The sequence below is a fragment of the Atractosteus spatula genome, chromosome 14, assembly GCF_055471065.1.
Source record: "Atractosteus spatula isolate fAtrSpa1 chromosome 14, fAtrSpa1.hap1, whole genome shotgun sequence".
Taxonomy (NCBI): Eukaryota; Metazoa; Chordata; class Actinopteri; order Semionotiformes; family Lepisosteidae; genus Atractosteus; species Atractosteus spatula.
The window spans coordinates 44,120,347-44,138,561 of NC_142719.1; the positions used below are offsets into that span (position 1 = coordinate 44,120,347).

At 35.5% G+C, this 18,215-nt stretch overlaps 1 protein-coding gene across 2 annotated transcripts in view; it reads right to left on the reverse strand.

Annotated features, from left to right (window-relative positions):
* The window catches only part of LOC148821435 (pro-neuregulin-2, membrane-bound isoform-like), a 111,355-nt gene extending 93,384 nt beyond the window's left edge, over positions 1-17,971 (reverse strand). For both annotated transcript variants that reach the window (XM_088932227.1, XM_088932230.1), the window contains exon 1: positions 17,812-17,971. In XM_088932227.1, the coding sequence (XP_088788353.1) occupies positions 17,812-17,887 (76 nt within the window). In that variant the 5' untranslated portion in view covers positions 17,888-17,971. The remainder of the gene's footprint in view (positions 1-17,811) is intronic.
* Positions 17,972-18,215: the final 244 nt, after the last annotated feature.

The following is an 18,215-nucleotide window of genomic DNA, read 5'->3' on the forward strand; positions in this document are numbered from 1 at the left end:
CGTTCAGTATATGCCACATAATGTAGCATCACAAATCTGAACCCAAACTAAACATATTGGACCATATTCACCGCATAAGGATAAATTATCAAATTTGCATTCATGTGACATTATGCAGTACTTTTGTACATTTTTTGTTTTTACACTGAAAATATTTTCTGCTTCATTATAATTATAAATCATTGGGGGCTCCACCAATTTGGGTCCAACTATTTTTATACAGTATCATCAATACATCAAATAAACATACAGCATATATTTGAAAATCTAGGTTAATATGCTTTTAAGTTAGTGAATTCTGATTTTCTAACATGGATGTATCAAGAACCATGTTGTCAGAGTATTAGTTTGAGGGTTACTTTACAGCAGGTGTACACAAAATAAAATACACATTTCAAACATTATCTTTTTTTGCATATAAAAACTTTTAACCAACACAACAAATCTGCCAAATAGCGGTGTAAACTTGGAATTAATCCCTTGTCTAAATTCTTATAAAACAATTTGTAAGAATTTTACAAATTTTGCATCTGAAAAAATATGAATAACATTTCCCACAAAAGAATAAATTAAATACTTAAAAACTTTTAGCACAATAATTGTAAATGCAAATATAACATTTTCATAGCATCTAGTAATAATGTAATTACTGTAGATAATAAGAGCATACTACTACTACTACTACTACTAATAATAATAATAATATATCATTTAGAAATGTAAGTCCTTCTGCGTTAATGGTCTATGTATTCATTCTCTGTTAAATGTTAGTTAAGAAATTGTTTTGAAGCATTACTGTACAGTATGTCCAAGTATCAATAATTTATACAAATAATTCACTAGTGATTTCTAATATTATAACAACTCAACCTTGCATCATCCAGGTGGGTGCTGCACATTGGTGGTGGTGTAGGGAGAGCACTTTGAGTGGAGTGTCCAGAAAAGTGCTGTATAAATGTAAGGAAATATTATAATAAATATAATAACAACTCTGGCTGTTATTAATATAGCATAGTCTTGGTGAGTCTTGGTGACATGAAACCAAACTTGTCTTTAAGCATCTTTAACTCTAAAATCTTTCAATTTTGCAGATCAGAATTTCCAAGAATTTGATAACAGCAACAAGGTCAAGTGCACATACTGTATTTAGCCAATATGTAATAGGCTAGCAACTCCTTCATTATATTTATTTATGAATCTTCTTAAGATAATGTCAGGTGTTCCTGGTCATGAACGATCTTTGTTCCTTTCTACACACTCATTAAACTAAAAGGCTACTATTTGAGTTCATCACACATGTCTACAAAGATTTACTGTTAACTTAAAACCAATTGGCTATCAATGCAGTGAAAGATCCCCATAGAACTTTGATTTTGCATAACGAGGGAAAATTAATGAGAGAAATACAAAATGTCTCAGACATTTGCATAGTAGTGTTACAATGTCTGTAAAGACACATGAGCTGTGCAGAAATCCTAACTGTTAATGGTTCATGTTAATGTCCTTTTATTTTCTCATTCTTTATTTAGAGCTAATATGCAACCGTGAACAATACCAAGTAATTGTAGCAGCTGAAGGTTGTGGCAGAAATAAAATGAGATAATGACATGGGAGAGACATCCAAATTTGAGTGCAATATCAACAGTGATACTTTATATCGTGAGAATTATGTTGAAGACACAGGACGTGCCATTCCTGACAAACAAGATATTACAGTTGGTTTAAGTAAAATATTGTCACAATAATAGAATGGAAAGATATACCTGATTGCATTGCAATCAAGTGGTCCTCAGTTTTAAAATACCTGCTCTTATCCATATTTACTACCTTATGAGCTTTTCTTATCTTTTAATAGCACCTGCTGGAGATTTTAGACTTTTGCAAATGACCAATCCAATATTCAAGCGTGCCTTTTGACCAGGAAAAGACAGAAAGGCATTATCTTCAGTTACACACTGGATTAACTAGAGTATGAACACATGATATTTTTGGGTCCCACAGGGTAAGTAAATGCTAGATTATTTTAATTTCTGTCATGTTGCTTGAGTGATCTCACATTCTTCTTAGCTGTTACTCCTTACTATTCATTATACTGCATAACAGTTTGTCAATGTCTGATTACTGTTTTTTTTTGTTTACGATACCTATTAAAAACTATATTACAAAAATGTGTATTTGATAATCTACATGTGGATTCAAGGTCAAAGTTCAGCCATTTCATGTCTAACAATGAGATCCCTTCATGTGGCAGATGCCTAATAAACCTGGGAAATACATAAACATGATTAATGTGCTGCAGAATAAAAAATTAAAAGAAATTGTGGAGAGACACTAGCCTATTATGGAATATTGGAGAAAATAAATCAATAACTAGTTAACTACTAGACACACCTTGCAAATAGATTAAATAAAGCATGAAAAATCTGAACATCAGAATTGATTTTCTTCCATTTAATCTTGGAAGATCTATAATTAATATTTCCTTCTAGCATTTAAAAGACAGAAACATTTTCATTGTTATGGTCAAACACCTAAAATCTGAAGGACTTAATCGCACCAATCTGTTGCTCAGTAAGTAGACTTTAATATGATTCAATTTAACTGTCCAAATTTCTGTTTGTTGACTGTCTAAATCCACAGGAATGTGTTTCTTGGATCAGGCCTGCAGATCCCTCACTTGTCCATAAAATGACAGGAACATGGGGGATTACAGATCTAATGTCTATGTCCTCTGGACAGATTATTATACCTTCTTTCTCTGCTTCGGCAGAGGTTTTCATGGACTATATTGCTTCTGTACAATTCCAAAACCTAGAGTGTTATTGTGAGGGTGAGATGTAAGCAGAAGAAGAGTGGCACTACAGTACAGCAGTCCAGATCTGGCAATGTCATGGAGAAAGGTACCACTTACAAATGATGCTGTTTCTACAAATGTGTAATTGTAATATTCATGATGTTTGAGCAAGGCGCTGCATCAGCATGCTGGTTGCAAAGGAACAATATGAGGATTAATATTATAATCCTTTATAATATTAATAAACAATATTTTAGACATTCTGTTTTCTGACTGTTACCCTATGTTAGTAATATGTGATGCAGCTGTGTGCGTTCCTTACAGAGTTTACAGAGACAGTACTGTACTGTATATCCTGTATCATCCCGTATCCTGGTGGATTTATACTGCCAGGGTTCCTTTCTTATATAGAAATGGCTTGGCCATTAATGGCAGAGACAAAGATCTTGGACATCAGCAGTTCAATGCCAGAGCTCTACATTACAAACAGTAAAAGCATTTGTATATATTTATAAAAAATGTCAGAAGTGCACCTTCTGATACATTCTGCACCATGTAGAATTTTGCAAACGAGATAAGGGGAGAGCCATTAAAACAAATGGGGTATTTAATATTGTATTAGTATTTGACCACAAGATCTTTGTGAACCAAAAAGCAATTTGCATTTGTTATTGTTAAAGAAATTTGGTTTTTCAATTAATAGCGTTCACTTACGAAGGATTTATTGGCTCTATAATAATTAGCTTTATGTGTGAATGTGAATTTCAATTCAAGGCCTTTCAGATAACTGGTCCTCTTTTACTGTTAGTATTGTATCAGAAGAGGGATTATGGATACTGAAATACATGTTCACTGAACCACACCACTAGTGGCATTCTGTGCCTTGTTACATACTTTCAGTGAATTTTGCCATTGCTGTGAAGGAGATTGAACACAGCAAATTAATTAAATTCAGGTCCATGACCAGGGTGGCCATTCTTAAGTGAAGTGCAATCTATCCATCAAGACATTACAGACAATTTAGATTGACTACTACAATGCAGGACGTAGTAGAGCATAAAACATATTTTGTGTAATTTTAATTAATGTTTTTAAAACAATGTAAGATTACTAGCAGTAGATGAAGTGTTTTTTTCAACTTCATCAACATCACAACCACCATCATGACAAATATACTAATACATTTTCACACGTAAATAACATCCCAATCAATTATTTAATCAAGTAACATGGGAAAGTAAGATATTAATAATGCCTATTTTTCCTATTGATCAAAAGCATCACATCAAGGTATTTTCCTGTCTGTACACTCTACAGTATATAGATAGACCTCCAGGTTTACTTTAGACTTGGCACAGACAAAAAAATGACTTCTTGTAGTATTAACTCATTTCTATAGTGCATGCCTCAGGGCAGTGGTTAACTGTTGTCCTTTATATAAATCTCGATTAACAGGGGCATGTGAAATTTCACTTGCACATAAACGCATCCACACTTCAGGCTGCAAAGATCTCAGGAAAGCTTAAAGTGGTTTTCACTGACACAAGATAAGGAAATACTGAGACCGACTTAATGGTTCTGGGTAAACACAGTGATGTACACCTTGCCACTGACCCACTCAGCTCAGCACTGAGGGTGAGGTCACCAGCACCCTCAGCAAGCGGGCATGAGGAGGAGGGTACGGTGGAAAACATAGGATTCTGGGATATGCGTGCCAGCTAACTGTGCTTATTCTAATTAGTCTAAGCTTGGTTGGAGGCTTGTTTTCACTCTCACAACTCCTATTTACAGAATTTAACCCAATGTAACAGTAGGATATACTGTACTGTATAGTCTTAACTGCTGAGTGAAGGGCAAGAAAGATCATGCCAAAACTGTATCACACACTTGCAAACCGACAGGAAATGGTGATCCTGCAGGACTGTATTCTAACAGGATTATTAGGGATATTTATGTTACCACATCTTTAAAACTCGAAAGCAATGAGGTGCTTGTCTGGAGCAAATAGCTGGTTCAATTAAGTAACTAAAAGCTCACATGGAATGAAAACCAGACAATCTAGCAAATTCCAGCACTTCACGATTACAAAACATTTACAGTGTTTTGACCACCACACCTCTAACAGGACACTGCACAAGACTCATGGGAACTTCACACAGCAATATGCATGCCTTAACCAAGCACCCAGACACTGAAAGAGATCTAAAACACATGCTGCATGGTGATACACAAGCGCTGGGAGAGTCAGTAAGTTAAAAGATATTTCAGTGAATTAAAAACAGCACAAACCAGCTTCAGGGAACACAAGGAAATCCAGGATTAAAATTGCAGACACTTATTTCTCAGAAAGATTTGTACTGTAGGTGTATGGGTGAGACTACCAAGGTAAGATGTGTTTTGATAAAGTTCATGGTGTTGTCCTTCTGTATGTCTGTAGCACATTACTCATCCTGGTTAGGATAACAGTGGAAACTGTTAAATCATCCAAGTTAATACACTGGATGCTTTTATAAAGAATCTTTCATGAATTACCAATTTCCTTCCTGCAAGTCCCATTTATTTACAAAACCTGACTGCAGATTTTATACTGTATAATATGAAAAGCCACTGAGTGAAAACTGCAAACGTATCTAAGGAGTATGTTACTTTCTACAGGCAGTTTGGAATCTTTCTAAATTAAATGCTTGTTTAATACATAAAGGGAAATTGTAATGCTCGAGGAATTCACAAAAAAGATTGTACACTCATCTGTGACTTTCATTACTATAACTATTCAATTGCTGTGCATTTCTAACATGACTTAATGACAAACAGAGCATGCAGACTTTTATTAGATGTGAAGATGGTAAATTGGGAGTTTTCTAAAGAAAATGCTCCCAAGACATGTATTGAATGTAGCAAATGCCTTAACTACAGAGAGAAAATGCTTTAAAAATCAACAACTGGCATCCAGGGGCCATATATTATGAATGGACCTGCGTGACACTGTTTTGTGCTACTCCCCTATCCCCCATAGAAATCAATACCAGGGCCCACCTGTTTTTAGTAAATGCAGCACCTGTTAGCAGACCCTGATGGAAATCGGATCCTAGAGCAGACTTCCATAAAAGACCCTGATGGCGTGGAATAGGACAGTCATCACCTTATGGAACTGAATGAGTGGAAACTTCAATGGCTATCATGATTTCCAAACAACTCATTGAAATTGTGACTACAACTGTGACCGTTAAAGAAAAAAAACCACAAAGTTACTCTGTGAAAAACTACTGTGTTGTATGACGTTTTCATCTGGTTCAATAAGGTAAAACACTGTGTCCTTCCCAATGACAGAAACTGTAGCATTGTGTGGAACTATGACTGCGGCACAAGAAGGAGAAAAATGTAATCGAGTTTAAATGCAGTGCAGAGGAGGAAAATGGCATCATCAAACTGAGCCGAATAATTCCAGTGGGGTTAACTTTCTGAACCCATGGACTATGTGAACTGTGTAGGTGTATCTGTGGAGAAGTATAGGTGTCATGAACTCCTGAACCTGGGGAATAGAAGAGATGGTTTTAACACCATGTGCTCCCTCATAAACAGATCCTTCATTTCCATCAGGAGAATTAAATTTCTTTGGGAAATTTAATTTAACTCTCCCCACCTTGATACAAAAAACACTAAAACCCCTAAAATAGACCTTATTCTTTATCCACCTTGAGGTTCTGACGAATAACAAGGAGTTACAATTAGAAAAAAAACACCTAAGGATTGTGCCAAGACAAGGCTCAGAAAGCTTCCGTGTTGACAAGACTGTGAGAGGACGCACCCCTGTACAAGGGCAAGCACATCTGGAAAGTGTGCATGACAGGCAGACAAGTTTAAAATTCGGAATGGTGTTTAAAATGCAATGTAAAAATTATGTCACATTATGTCACATTACTTAAACAGTTGAAGCTACAGACAATGATGTATAACTCCACAACGAATATTTGTCTGAACCTTGGCACGTGCCCTTTAAGGCTCCTTGGAATGTTATTCCTCCTTCTAGAGTATTGCATGAGTTTTTGTTTTCAGTAGATCACTATCATACATTTGTACCTTGCTTGTATCCTATGCTGATAGAACATACAAAGATAATAAAAGGAAGCAATTCAAACAATCTTACTCTTCCTGTTGTGACCAAGAATTTGCAAAAACTTGTTCCATTTCGTAAAACTGAATTTTATATGAACTCTCAAATGGCCAGGTCATCATGGTCAAATTGCTTTTTCTGTTTTACTTATAAACATTTAAAGTCCCCTAAAAGAAAATCTTAAAGTTACTTATTTTTATGCTTCATTCTTAACGCTGGGACTGTGTGGTCCAGAAGAGTGAAGAACAGCAGCAGAAACAAAGATAAAAGCTCAAATATTTGGAAAGAAATGTGCACCTTGAGGCTTTGTATTACCAACGAAAACAACAACAAACATCAATTTCATTAACTTTCTCTGCCCAAAACCACTGTGTTGCTTTTAGGTGTTTAAAGTAAAGAGGAATGTTGGAGAGGGATGGAATGTGAACAGGAATCCACTCGTCAAAGGCAAATATCAATGTGGAAACTGACGTTGATTGGTGACACATAGATAAACATAATAAAAACCTTTGGATAGGGGGCAGAAAGGCACGGAAAATTCTGAGTTTGTACACATAAATGCTTATTAAAAAAATAAATATTTTTAAATAAAAAAAACAAGCCTAGCATTTCATAACCATGTAATGAAGTGGAAAATACGCCCCACTAATAACCTAACAAGAGATTCACTGCCTGTAAATGATACACAGTTAAAACAATAATATATATATATACACTGAAAACAAGTCTCCAATTGGTCCTAGAGAGACTTCTTCAAAGCTTGATGTGATGGGTACGCCTGAAGGGGCACTTCACCAGCAAACCTACAGCAGCCTTCAGACCATTTCTCTGCAGAAAAGCAAACCAACATCTTCACAGCAAGTATTGTGACCTTCAAGTTGAAAAACTTGTCAAGGGATGAATAATAAACAGAAAGACATACAGGTGTGTTATTAAAACTGCTGAGAAATCTGGTGATGTGTTGTATAATGCAGCATTTTCTGGAGCTCTGCTGCTTGGTTGTATTATCATTTTATTTGGCTTCAACTATTATCTAATGTGATGTATTGTACATTTGCACCCATTTAAACAGCTGGGTATTTTACTGGAAGAATCTGGGCAAAGCAGCTTTCTCAAGTATACAACAATGCTAGGAATTTGAACCCTTTGAATTTGAATTTGAATTTCAACCCTTCCAGTTGAGTTCAGAACCCCGAAAACTGGGATGTCGTAACACTTACTGTATTTAGAGATACGTACTGCAAGCACTTTAGGTTACTGAAAAGCAATGAAGACCACTTCATAAAGCCAGTTCTTGTTAATAAAAGGGTCAAGGAGAAAATACAAAAATACAGCAAATTATTATTCCCCATGATCATGACTTTATGACACTCACATGCAGTGAAGAGAGTATCCAACAATTCCAAGACAGGAGGGCAATATCTTGTATAAATTTAAAGTAATGCTCAAAACAAAATGGGCTATTCAATATTTCACATAGAATACCATGAACTTAGTGTCATGAAAGACTGCAATTTTATCATTATTGTTTTAAGAGAAGGAATTATATTTGATCGCAAGTCTTTAATAAAAAGGTCACTGTGAAGAATACTTGTGCATTTCTCTATATCTACTTCTAGGAAGAAAGCACAAATTTAAAGTACAGATAAGTTAAGCCTATTTTTTACTTTTAGGCATAACACTTATTTGAATTTTTTTCTTACGCCAATACACCACACCTTCCAGAGAATTCCTGCCTGACACAATCTCTCCGCTCTATTCGGCACAGTTATATACATCGTTCTGGAAGGGCAGTAAATAAATGTAACACTGCACACCCTTTCACACAAATCGCACCAAATGTGAAAAAAACCCCACATAAATTAGAACCCTAAAACCTGAAAACGATTGTCATTTAGAATCAAAATAAAAATATACATACAGTATGTAATACAAATGAAGAAAAACTGTTCATACTGTATGAAAATTGATGAAGAAAATGTAAAACACAGAAGTAATTGTTCATAAAGTATGTTGGATTTCAAAACAAAAAAAACAATATAGCAAGAAAACTTTTTTTTAGGAACAAAGTTCAAGGAAAGTCAGAGGATTTTTTTTTTTTCCTTCTGGTATTTGCCAGCCATTACTTTGTGGCATCTCCCTATGTTAATGAATAGTATCTTTATATATAATAAAAAGCAGAGGTTAAGCCATGCTTTAAAATGAGGATTATACAGTCTACTGTATATCGAGGGATATGAGAATAACTAGTTCTGGACATTTCATAACACTAGAAAGCAGGACCTCTCTAGAGAGACTTCAAATTCCGCTTTGTGCATATTATTGTAGGTCACAGTAAGCAACCACAGATGTCTGTTCTGCCCTGATTAAGCTCAATAGCGTGATATGGCTATTTTCTGACCAAAAGATAGGCTTTTAAAGGAATTTTTTCATTTCATTTTTTCTGTTCAGATAACAAAAAGAATATAATAGTGTGTGCAGTTCATTACAATCTGAAATATCACCCGGCTCATCAAACATTCAGCAGGACTATAAGTTCAATATTCAACTTCTGTACATAGTTAAGTTTCCATACTGTTACAAAGATCTAGTAACCTGAAAACAGGGAAAAATGAAAATTGCATACACTGTATGTCCACAGTATATTGGAGACATCTAGGAATTTATTTCTTCCTCCAGGTAGCATAATATTCCTATACAGCAAATATATACTGTGATTTGTTCAATCCAGTGTATCAACACATTTCCCTGCTGCTAGGCAAGAAAATTCATTACATTTATATGATAAAACTTGCTCAAGAAGTAGGCGTCACTGGATAATGAGACTCAAAGTATTTAGTGTTTGCAACACAGGCTTTAGAACTATAAAGCGTCTGAAGGTTTGTAATTAATTTACAAGATGTTTTGACGTGTTAATGATGGTATCCGTGGTGCACCTAAAAGTGATAAAATGAAAGCTGATCCACACCGAACATTAAACAACCCTCAGTGGGATTCCTTCTGTCACATTTTATGCCAGAAGAATCTGGAGGGGCAGGGTAAGGGAGTAGCCTTTCTTTTACCACAACACGCTTTAGAGGAGAATTTCTCAGAAATAAAACCACCAGTTTCAAGTCTAAGCTACCCAATACTTGTCATCATCTCCATAGTTGGAATGAGACCACGCACAAGAGTAGAGAACCACATGGGTCCAACCCTGTTTATACCCGCAGTATGGGCCAGTCCCAGGCTGCCTCAGAGCCATCTTACCTCAAGGGTGGATGCTTCCAAAGCAAAGGGATACCCCTGGGCTGGCCTCAGGTTTGGCTCGAGCCCACATTTGACAATTATTTAAAGTGGTGTCTTTTTATCTTACTATCAGAAAGAACACACAGGTGGCAAGTCATTCCCACTCTGTGCAAAAAGGAAAAGCCTGAAACAAAGCGGGCAACACTTTGAGCTGACAATGTCAGCATATCTCTTCTACTAAAAATGAACAAGCTGTTTATTGTTGTCTTTAGCAATAACTATCTTCTTGTTCTTTCTCAAACTGCTGTAACATTCACTTACCAATGTTGGGAGCTGCAATCAGCCAGTACTACACGGACACTAGTAATTACACCAGTATTACATTACATCATCGCTAAGTACAGTAGTTTCTGCCACCATTTAAAACTCTAGCTTTCATCACCTGCTTCTCCCATTATTTTGTTTTAATGATATCTGCTGTAAATAGTCTAGTCTGTTGTTGTCTGTATCTAGGCTGGACCCAGTATTTGCTCAAACAGAAATTGTTTCTTGATAAACTATATACTGTACAGTAAACACAGCTTTATCATCAGTTCTTGTTGACAACTTACTGTACAATTATTTTTAGGAAATTTAAGAGAGTGAACTAGATAGTGGCAGTACCATACAGACACAGGACTCATTTTGTTTTCGTGTATACCTGTCAATGTTCAGAGAGATGCTGAAACCAGTAAGGATGACCTCTCTGTCACACGGTTGATGGTGTGGAGCAGTGTCTGTTATGGTGATATCACTGAGCTGTCTTCTGATGAGTCAAGTTTGATCTTATAGCTGTGCTGTTTTGGTTTTCTGAGGCGTGCCCCTAAAGCGGTTAAAATATGAGGTCTGATTGCATCTGAACAATTTTTAGGACAAAGGGCAGTAAAAATATTATAAATCTGATTCATGCTGCTAAGCTTCTGGTACTGAGTCAGTTTTTGGGAAATGGAGGAAACAACCCAGTTTTAGTTACATTAATACTTTTTGTCATCAATCTTACAATTACAGAGTGACGTCAGGTGAACACAAATGACATTATCATTGACAGAACACACAGGCATATACGGTAGAACACAGTAGTAAGATGAATTGCTAGAATGACAGAAGTGACCAATTCTGCACCTCTATTTAAAAATGTATTTGATGGCTCAGATTGTAAATCAGTAGCACAGCAAATTGTTACCTTCAACGAAGCTACTGGCCTAAGTTTATCCAAGATTCTCAAAGCCACTGGTGCAGGATCACGTCCTGTCGCACAGCTAGAAGTTGCTTCTGTGATGAAGAGCTTCTTGTTTATTACAGCACAAGAAGTCATGTGGCAAAGTCCATTTTAAAGAGGACTGTTGCCCTTCTTTGCCAAAAGTTGAGCTGACCCACCACACCACAACTCTTCTGTATCACTTATGACCCATCCTTTTCCTCATCTCATTTTCCCATCCTATACAGTACATCAGTCCAGTACCAGAAATCCACTTGTCCTGAGGAGGGTCATACCAACCAGAAGCTGGACATCTCAGTGAGAGACAGACATGAGTGCGTAACTTACAAACAAGTTACAAGATCTTTTCTGTTTATCTAAAGACTTTTATTAATCTATTTGATCAATGTTTTACATTGTAGCAGTGAACCGTTTTCGTTTTAGAAAGTTTCATGTACAGTATGTAGTTACTGATATATATTTTTTAAAACTCACTTTCACATGCTTGTGTGAAAATAAGAACATTTTTACTAAATTCCTATAAGTGCTACTGGTAAATGCCTTAGATCTGAATTAAACAGTGACTGTACAGAGATGGATGAATGATGCAGCATTTAAAAAGATTAGCATGAGTACTAATCTTTTGACAAAGCAGGGGCAAAGGCTCACTTTAAAACAGTTTATCAATTTCTTTTGAATTTGGTTATATTTAATTTTTCACTCTTCCACTGTGTTATTTGTTCATCATAAAAACCTACTACTCTGCATTCTTCTGTCTGTGTTATTGGTTTCTGCTTCATTTTACTTTACATGCTTACTATGGTACAAAATGCTTTTTTTCAAAACTGATAACAAGGAAATGTGTTAGCCTCACAGTGTTGGTGTGCTTCCCTATCAGAAACGTTGGCTCAGGTCACAACACACCTAAGCCCAAGTAACATCTGTCCCAGTGCCGTCATAGTTGAGTCCCAGTGCCCTCCATTTTCACTGTTGCGTCTGCCTTCAGGATCTCTTTTTGGTTGAATAGCTATTTATATTCACTTGCCATAATAACAGTAGTTCATTAAGAACATTAGTCAATGGTATTCAAACAGTTATGATTACAATACAAGTATACTTTACATACTGTTTCATATTTTTAATACATAAAATTTTTTGATAGCACACTGATAGTAGTTATCCACAAATACAAATGACTTTAACACAACTGGCTCTTAATACAGAACACATACTGTACCAACCACACATGCTAAAACAGGCTATTTGCATTAGTATAAAAAATCCATAAAATACATTTCTCACAGAGCTCATACCAGAATGAACTTTTTATGAATGCCTGACATCTTTTATTCCCTTAAATAATTCAAATTTGTATCTTTTTGGAAAGTTTTACTGTTCATTGCTGATGTAGCTGAAAATACAAGACATGGCTAAGAGGAGAATCCAGCAGCAGTTCTTGAAGAGAATCTGTGTTCTGAAATCCCACGTTTCTGTTTGCGGCCACTATCTCCTACATAACCAATTCCATTCCACAGGGATACTTAATTAGATATAGAAAGAACACTGTGAAAAAGGCATTAATAATTCCCTTGACCTTGACTTTGTTGAGTCTGTTTTACTCAAGTTAAGCTTGCAGTGTGCTCCAGCCTTATGTTCAGTGTTTACAAGCAAAAAGAACAGTTTTTTAAAAAGGGTGGTAGGAGAGTGTACAGTTTAGTAGAACCAGAAAGATAAATTTCTGTTTCAACTGTTTATTGATTTTGCAAACAATTATCATAAAATAATTTACAATACAGTAGCAACAATTATTTTTACTACCACTTCAAATAATGTCTATTTCATATTTGCATACTGTACATGGCAGGGAATACTATTTACAGACTGCTTTGCACACCAATTTAAAATTAAACACAGAATAATATCTCACAAAAAGAAAAAAAACACAATAAGCTGCAATATCTGGAAACACTATTGAAGACTGAACAATATTCGAGACCTGAAGGGAGGCCAAGGTCGCACTGCAGAAAGGCAGAGCCCCTGCTTGCATAGTCATTAAGGCACATTCTTAACATCAGACTAGGACCCCTGCAGCTGAAACCGCACAGCCCTGAGGGTGCATGTATTCCCCCATCCGCAGCTGCCATAAGACCTGCACAGGGCACCCAGGAAGAACTGAGACCAACATGCCTGTATGGCAAACATGTAAGCAATTAGAGACCTCTGGATTCACAGCTGTGGGACAGTGCAGAAAATAAAAAAAAAACATTTGCTGAAAGCAATGCGACCTTGAATTTCACTGATGTGCATATATAATAGACACTTTTTTTTAATTAATAAAGAGCCATTTGATTTATTTTTATCATACCTGACATTTAAGTGAAAGTTTTCTCTCCAACAGTATATTCCTGTCTAAAGGTCAAAAAACAAAATGTAAAAAAGGATGCTACAGACTGAATAATTCTGTTTAGAACAATGAAGTAATATTTTCTATTTTTGCTAACATTAGGTGTCACACCTTTTGGGTACTCCTCCTGAAAAGATGTACTTATAAATTACTATTTTCTTCAATCTGTCTTTAAAGCAGTCATTAAAATCAATAGATCCTTTCCATTTTGTTTATGAAAAAAGAGGAAAGCTCCATAATCAACACCCATTGACCTTGTGCGCTATTCTTATTGCATAGAGGAAGCTGCTGCCTAGATGTTTAATGATTTATAAAAAGCTGCCCTATAAGTATAAACTATCAACAAAGAAAACTGAGAGGTTGAATCTGGTATTTCCTTAAAACTTTTAAAAATACAGTTACAGTGGATGTTAAGGAGCAAAAATAGCAGTAAATATTTCTTCTGAATGCACTAATTAGTTTACTTAGTTTTGAATGCACTCATTAATATCTTTAATAGTAGCACAATAAAAGAAAAAAATAATATGAAATAACCATCAAAGCAAATGTTTATAAAATACTTCCTATATATAGGATACATTTGCACAGGCTACAGAAATGGCACCATCACTGACTAAAAACAGCTTTTAATGTGAAACCACATGCATGCCAGTTTCCAGTTAAGAAATGCATCTAAATATTTTGATTGAAAAATATAACAGTTAACCAACAAGATGTCAAATTGAACACAAAACCACACTGAAAGCTCAGATAATACTAAAAATAATAACACCACAAATACCATGAGCATAACATTTCAAAGAAAGACATAAACAAATTGGCTTTAATTACAACTCTGCTGAGACTGAAAGGCACTGAGAATCAAGTGCCAGCACTTCAAACAACACTGCAATGTATTCAAGACGCACACATGCTAACCGACATTAACAATATGCATCCGTTCTCCAGAAGATTACATAAGCCTTACTTGCCTTACTTACTTGCTAGAAGATGGATTCCTCAGAATGACTTCTGAAACAAACTCTATTTGCTGCTGTGGCAAGACTGCAGGTTTACATTTCATCTAATTAGCAGCCCAGTTTGGAAATTAACAGGAAAAACAAAATTAAGGCACATGATGGTTTATTTTGAATTTTAAATAGTTTTCAGACTCAACAAGAATTGAGCAGCAGAGTGAGTGGTAGAGAAGGACTGTGTGGACACCCCATTTATACTGCATATACATATGAATACAGTACATATTTAAATATGCATTTGAAAAATAAAAAGTTACATACATAACTTTCATAAAAACCTTGGTAAATGCAACATATCATTTATTTAAAACTTTTCTGTTAAAAATGTAATGTTTATATTTCTTCTTTATGTTCTCTCCTACTTTTTAGGAAACCCAGATTCAGAAACAATACACCCACATTATCCAATGAAGAAAAAAATTATTTAAAATATCCATAAGCAAGCAGTGAGCTGTGTGTGAATATATTTCAATATGTGAGCAATGTTTTACCTTTTCAAGATTAAGACTTTCTGAATGGGTTGATCATCAAATATTTTCTCTACTGTTTGTCTGAAAGGCCATTGCAGCTAACATTTCATGGTCCTTCCAACAATACATTTAATTAAAAGTTTCTACAATTTTTTGAAGGATAAACTAAATTAAACATGTCTTAACAACATTCTGTTGATTTTACTCATTTCTGTATTGAATGACTCTGTTTGCAATGTTTTTGGTAGATAAAGCTTTCAGATTAAGATCACATGAAGACCGACTGCTCTCCTTTGTCACAGCAGCAGCTAGTTGACTAAGCAGCCCATCATAAAGATCACCGCTTTCTGTTCAGAAAAGGTTGGGTTTGAAATTAGTAGGAAATTCAATTTGTAAGATTTTCAACCATTAAGGGTGAAATATAAGACTGCAATTCAACTCATCAAAACAATGAGCATTCTGTAAAAACGATTATTTAAAGAACTTACACGGACACTTACTGTACACCAAGGTACTGTAGATAGTACACACACTCCTACATCCTCATGTAGCACTTTGTCAAAGCATTTTCCTGAGTTTGCTGCTCTACGTTAAGGGCTAAATGGAAATCTTTTCCTGCTTTTTTATATAAAAATAAGTCAACATAAAATGCAACAATATCTCACGAATCTGCAGTGATGTTTTATGTAAGGTAGAAAATGGTACAAAAAGAAAGCTGTGAGTGGAATCAGCTGTTCCAGTCATGTTTTATCTTTCTGAGCTGAAGAAGTTTAAGAATCAAATAGTGCAAAATAATTTCAAGTACCATATTGCAAGGTCGCATGCCTAAATTGTCTCTCTTATTCTAAAAATTATGCAGTTTGTTATCATTCAAAAATAAATTAGGATAAGAAATATCAATCCACTCAGAGAGCACGTTTAATGGGAATTGTTTTGAACTAATTTGTAAACAGCCAGACGATAACAAAGAACTACATCTCAATTTTGCAGAGTAACATACTTTACTGTTTTTTTAAATGAACAACTTATTTTCTTCAGAGGAAACGTGACCAAAGACTCCTTCTTACAGTGGATAAAATAAATCCCAGAAGATACACAAGCAATTTTGAGTGGAGTAAACACAGGATAACGCATCTGTAATCGTGCCATCAGTATCTCTGTTATCAGCTCTCTGTGAAGGAGAGCTCACATTTTTGTCCACTTTAGCTGCAGGGCACAAGTATATGAGCTCAGAGTAAAACAATCGCAAGTCTTACAGTGCCTCAGAACAGCTGCTGAAGTTGTGAAAACTTTGAGGCAAATTATGAATTACTGACTCCAATGACAGCAAGCTGCAATACTGCCATATACCTAGTTTTACTCATATTTCAGAATTGTTTTAATGTTTTTTGCCGAAAGATTTATCGAGTATATCTCAACAACTGAATGCATTTTGTATTATATTTAAAAATGCATTCCTGACCATTAGTAATGGCACACTCTCGGAAGGCTCTTAGTCATTTGGCATTACATTAAATAATTACTTTAGTATAGGTACTATTACTTTTTATATAATTTAAAAATCATATTTATCTATAGGCAAAATCTGACCACAGTAAGTTGATGCTGCAAAAAAAATGAGACCTGAACCCAGAGGTAAAGTCCTTGCAGTTGTTTGCTATAATGAATTTTACACTATATACTGTTTTGGGTTTCTTATGCTCTTTCCATCAGAGAAATTTTAATTTTTACCATTTTTTTTACCGATTATATGCAGTTAGTAAGAGCTTGTCTGAAATGTTGTGCTCAGGTGAGATTCAGGTACTTCATTTTAAGTAGCCCTTTCAGAATGTGCCCAGGTGACTGTCAAAAATCTACAGAAGAAAAGATCTCTGTTCAAATCTAACATGAATGTAACAGACTGAGTAAATACTTTACAACATCTGAAACTGCTTCTGCCGTTTTTAAGGGAAAAAGCAAATTAAACCATTGTTGGTATATGTTCTGACACATTAGATTCTTGAAAAGCTTAAATACACAGACTGGCATTCCCCTATAAGTACAACATGTTCTCTCTCATGAAATAGCCACTGTTTTACAACCATGCAGCAACAGTATCATAATCTAAAATACTACCAATACAATTAATAACAGCAAAATAGACATCAGGTTTGTAAAGTAATATTTAAATAATTTTCACTTGTTGGAATCACTTCAGCACGATCTGTTTATGATTGATTCTTAATAAAGTAACCAAGTTGTGCTTAAAGTGGTTATAGACATCTTAACAATAAGGAAATGAAGACAACATAAATTTAAAATATGCTTAAATTTAGCTATACATGCTCAAGCATCCAATTTAGCAGAATCCTTCATGCAAAGAATAAGCAAATTAAATCTACCTTCCCTCCAACCAGAGATGTGCAGCTACTTGCTTTCCAAATTAAGCTTCTATGTGTGACAACAAGCTGCAGGCTTTGACAAGAAACAACCGTCAAAAAATCTGTATGAATCCCCTGTGATTTCACATGTCACTCTGCTGCTGAGCTGAGAACAGATTCTGCTTTACCTTTGTTTTTCTTTCCACCTTTCCTCTGATTCTTGGACCCCTTTTCTCCTTTTTCCCTTTTTCGATCCCTGGGCATTGTGGTGTTTCCTTGTGTGTAATCCCAGAACAGATAATCCCAAAGAGCTGCAAGCAGGATCTAGTGAGAGGAGCTTTATTCTGTGGACGTCCTACTACCCTTACTGCTTTATAAAGCAACACCCATCACACACAATGTTGGGATACACCTACTTAGAGAGAGAGGGAGGGAAAGAGAGAGGCATTTCCCACTGCAGTAAGTCCTTTAACTGTTCACTCACTGACACTGCCAGACAAGTGCAGCCATGCATGCCCCTAAGTGTGAGAATTCGCATGAGGTCATTAAGTTAACTCACAGGAGAGGCCCATCCAGCCTGCACACTTCAGCC